Raw genomic sequence first — 5,246 nt, 5'->3', positions numbered from 1 at the left:
TTCATTAGTATTGTCAACAATTGACACAAAACTCTCTGAACTGAGTTAAATTCTAGATGTCAAGGTTATAATGAACACAATAAAATATAATTTAAAAAATGTCAACATTTTAAATTATTATTTTAAGAAACAAGTTTTTATAAAAGCTTTTTATTTCGTCTAGAATTTGCTTGAAATAAATATAAAAGTTTCTCTTTTTTTTAAATTCTAAAGGATCAAGAAAGAGAAGATACGAACGAGTCTCTCGCCTTGGCTACCAATATACTCAGAGGTGTCATGTCTGTAAGTGATGATTATGATAAGCCCTTTACATGTACATGTTTGCTGTGCTGTCTTTTTTTTTCTTTCATCAATCAAAAAAAAAACGGTTTAAACCTCAGGACCTATACATGTAATTCTTAAAAATAACACATGTAAACCTTACTCTAGATTGTTTTAATAATTATTTCCAGGAAATAGCTTCGAATACAGAATCGCCAATCGTATAACACATCACTCTCCGTTTGTTTCGGTTGTATTGACATCATATAAACACTGAAAAAAGTTTACAGACAATCGGACTGACTCTTAGATCGATGACGGACTTATTAAACTATCACACAAGCTCTTCTAGTATCTGACAAATAGGTTAAAAACTGTTCATCAAAAATACATTCGTTGTTTATTTGTATTAACAAATTGACATTCCTCCTGATGTATCTACAATAAAAAAAATCTACAGAAATATGAAAACGTGTCGTGCTATCATCTGCCCTCTACGCTTGCGAGATATAGCTGGCATTGTCACTCTCAGAAATTCAACTGTTTGCATATCCCAGATCTATGTGTAAAGTCATGGATAAAGTAAAAGGGAATTTTCATAAATGGACGTCAAACCAAAATAGATAGCAGAAGAATAAAAATGGCATCTTGCTCTGCCTGAAGATTCTGATATGTCTTTTTCAGTAAAAAAAAACATATTCAGTTGAATCCAGATTTTAAACTGTAGCAGGTTTCCAGAAAGATTTTTAATAATTTTACTTTAGTTTCCATCATTTTGTAATTCATCTTTATGCACATCTAATGTAATTTATCTTTATGTACATCTTATGCACAACAAGGGAATGTTTTAGAATGATACACCTCTCCTTCCAATATCTAATTACATGTACCTTTAAAATTATAAATGATTTGTATACATCCCATTTTAATTAAGGTAGAAATTCTCGAGAGGGACGTTAAACAACATACAAACAATTGATTAAGAAGTTTTTTTTTAACTTTTAGGCGAAATAACTATAACCACCAAATACAGTGCCCTTCACAGTCTCAATAGGTGTTACTAAATAACATTTCAAAAAGTACAAATTTAAAAGTACAATTTACCAAAAAAAAAAATATCAGGTTTACTGTTTACCAGTTTTCATTAACAAATCTTTCAGTAACATTAATTTTCTTACATTAACAAATTATGATATAAAAGATAAAAAATTAGAAAATTCTACTAAACAATCTACAGATTAAGGTTTGTGCTTGTACATTTCAAGAATTGCAATTTAAAATTTACAGTGTATATAGTTCTTTATGTATATATATATATATATATATATATATATATATATATATATATATATATATATATATATATATATATATATATATAAAGAGAGTTAGGAACTATAATCATTCGATTTTTTGTTTGAAAAGCGTGATTTCTTTTATGTTCATGTCGTTTTACATCTTTTTGAAATTAGGCAACAGTTGAAGAAAAAAGATTGATGGACATCCTGAAAAATCTCGGAACTCATCGGATGACGTATAATGTCAGTGTAATTTTAGCATCAACATTATATAGCATTTATTATACATAATATATACGAGGGTTCTTCGAAACGTTCGTGGACTTCTTTGATATATATTTTATTTGATGTCATTTGTTATCAAAATTTGGAAGAAATATTAATATAACAATAAATCATAATGACTTCTTTTAATTTTTTTTAAATATGAAAAAATATATACAATTTCATAAAATGCAAAATTTGGATCGTGGATCAGGTCAAAATATAATAAGTTACAAACAATTCACTAAATAATGTCTGTAGTCAATTTCTCTGTAAAATGGAAAAATATCGAAAAACAAACTAGATATTCAAACACAGATTTGTTACATCGATTCGTATTCCAAATTGTGGCTTAATATTTTGCTTTGTTGAAAAGAAATCAACTTGAGGAGATAGGTCATCCTCATTGAAAGCAACAAAAACCATGATAAAAACAAGAACAAATAACAAAAAAGTCATGGAGCAGCAGAGTACGATTCAGTTTTGTGTTTTACTAACTAAAGGAAAAAATCCTGAAAAAAACCCCTCTAGAAATGTTGGGGGAAAATGCCTGGTATAAGAAAAAGGATTTAGTGAGACGGCGTTGGATTATATTCTTTGAAATATTAAGTGATAGTATATTTTTTGTAGAAATTCTTGACGCTATATTTTGACATTAAGTGAGCTCCGCGGGTACAAAACTTATTGATTATAAAATGAATTAAATTGATATTTGTTAAATAGAATGGAATGAAAGTTCAACATACAAATATTTTACATATTACATTGTGCTTATTTTAATTTTTAGCGAGTAATATAATAACGATTGACATCGTCAACAAACTTTTTAAACAACCCTCTTATTTCCATTTCTATTTGTTTTCTATGAGATAACTTCTTGATAATTCAACAGGAATGTACTTTTTCGAAAAGCGATTTGCTAAGAAAGCTCAATTCTAGTACATGTATGCAGGAAGATCGCATAAAATTGTTTTGTGTCTGACGTCAGGAGGCAGGGACTTTTGAAATAAAATGTGAGGCCTCATGTAATTAAAAGCTATAAGACAGCATTTAAATTTCACAATGAAATGGAAATGTAAGGAATCACTGTCTAGTTTGTTGGGTCATGGCAGGGTGTCAACGATAGTTGGAAAAGTGGGATACATTTATGCAGAAATGGCTTCGCCTGTTATGTAAATTATCCCACTTTTCCAACTATCGTTGACGCCCTGCCATAACCCAACAAACTAAACAGTTATTCCTTAAATATAAATATCATATATTCTAAAAGAATTTTTTCAACTTGTAAAACAATTTTTTCAACTTGTAAACGAATACAACTCTACAATTGCACGTGTAGAACCCCTCCCCATCTCTCTCTTAATAATCAAATCTCTTTAAGTAAATTGTAAATTTATCATCTTATTAATAAATTCTTACTGCGATTTTATATAGAAATGAATACGCACGTATAGTTACTGTATTTATTGAACAAATTCATTTTTTCTTTCAGTATGTCGACGAAGTGTTTGAAGTTGATGAAATCAATAAAAGAAATCTGGGAAAGATGATTATACGATATGTTGGCCATGAAGGAACTGAAGCAAAACCAGGACTTCGAAAAATACTCCAAACCTGTATCGATTTTTTACAAACAGAGGCAGCTGGTGTGTGGAAAAATGCCTCTTTCACTATCTATGACGAGGACGACAACATGTACAGCATAGCTAGTGGGAATAAAAAATACCGGTTCATATGTGGAATTGAAGACGGGAAACCTTATATAAAGGAAGAAATGGGAGGACCTTCGCGCAAAAAACCAAAGATACTACCCATTCAGCATACTGCTGGAACAGGTACCGAGGAAAACAGGTGTCAAATCATGTGAAGAACTACTCTTTATCAAGTTGATTCTGAAAATAATTTTAACTGCTTAATTTATCTTGCAGTGTTATTTGGTAGAAAATGACTGTTAACATTTTAAAATAGTCTACTCAGTCAAACAAAGGGAGATAACCTTTTCACTAAACTGCTAGGAAGTAAACTTCCTTGGAACCAACTTTGATGACATTGAAAGAAATCATGAATTAGGATGAATATTAATTTTTTATATATTGTCTAGTTCAAAAAATCAAAAATAAATTCTATGAAAAAAAAAATACGTAAACATGTTTAATGCATGCATACTAGTACATACGTATGTAAAATGTTGTGTGTCTTATTTCATTTGGAAGTTATTAAAACTTCGAATTTCTGGTCGGGTTTGATTGACACGTCCTTGCACGTTCACAAATCATTTATTTCTTTCATTAATTTCATTCTTAATGCTAAGAAAACGGAACAATTATATTGTATATTGATAAAGAATATTAAAACTATAATTAAAACTAGATGCTGTCAAGAGACAGTAATACCCGCACTAAGGTGTTTGCCTCTAAATACACGCTCCTACATATTAAGCGGCTTTCCAAAGAAATAGTCAAAATAATTCTATAATTTACATGTATTCATCAAATTGAGTATGAAATTCTCAGACCCTGTGACCTATAACTCAGAACCTCTTATATTTATTTTATACATGTTTAATTCATTATATACCAGTCTGAATTTTATTAATGATGTAAATTCATGCACGGATCTGTCGGGGGGGGGGTGCAGGAATTTACAAGGTTAAAAAATGTATATACTAAAACAAGGGTCAGGACCCCCTTGGAAAATGCAGATCCCCCCCTGGTAAACACGAATATGTGTAAAATAAGTATGAAAAGTTAAACATTTGCGGCAATAGAACTCACCACTACCCCCACCCACCCCCCACGTTTTAGGTTTTTGACGTTTGGTTTTTTTTTACTTTAGGTTTTTTTTTTTTTTTTTTGATTGTCATTTCTGGGATTGGATTTTTTTTTGACTGCGGTGGACCCCCCCCCCCCCCCCGGAAAAAATTTCTGGATCCGCGTCTGAAATTAGATTTTGATATATGTTTTGCTCATAATAGGACCTTTTTAAATTTACTAATACCCCCCCCCCCTTCGACACCACAATCACACAGCACATACTTTTTGGAATACGCTAGATGGAAAAGGTTTGTTAAAATTTAATATCGTTTGTTATGAATTAATTTAAAATTTGTTCTTGTACTGTACATGTGAACATGTAAATTTCTACATCACATCACGTTGCGTCACCCATTATCATATTTATAGATTAAACACCATTTGGCACACCTCGGCCGATTCCCACTTCATCTGATAAGGTGATGGAATCGACGAAAGTTCCCAAAATGGCACATGGCTGAGTCTGGTGTGCATTGGATTGATTCATTTTGAGTTATAATTGGATTTATATTTCATGAAGTTGAGACACAGGGAGTCGGTAAGTAGAAGTGTATAGTGGGGGGTAAAATACAATACACCCAAACTATTAGGTTAAAGTTTAAAAAGGGTG

General features: G+C 30.9%; 1 protein-coding gene across 1 annotated transcript; it reads left to right on the top strand.

Moving 5' to 3' along the window:
* Window positions 1-213: 213 nt before the first annotated feature.
* LOC134231575 (uncharacterized) lies at window positions 214-3,867 on the top strand (the record flags this gene model as incomplete). The annotated part of the gene is made up of 3 exons (XM_062713583.1): window positions 214-282; window positions 1,734-1,802; window positions 3,316-3,867. Coding segments are annotated over 3 exons (513 nt in total), but the record flags the coding sequence as incomplete, so codon positions are not given.
* Between the last annotated feature and the right edge of the window lie 1,379 nt (window positions 3,868-5,246).

This window comes from Saccostrea cucullata, unplaced genomic scaffold (assembly GCF_032062105.1).
Source record: "Saccostrea cucullata isolate Sc308-1 unplaced genomic scaffold, CSIRO_AGI_Scuc_v1 ctg16039, whole genome shotgun sequence".
NCBI classification, from domain to species: domain Eukaryota; kingdom Metazoa; phylum Mollusca; class Bivalvia; order Ostreida; family Ostreidae; genus Saccostrea; species Saccostrea cuccullata.
The sequence above is the reverse complement of the archived record's forward strand: the minus strand, read 5'-3'. Positions and strand labels throughout refer to the sequence as shown.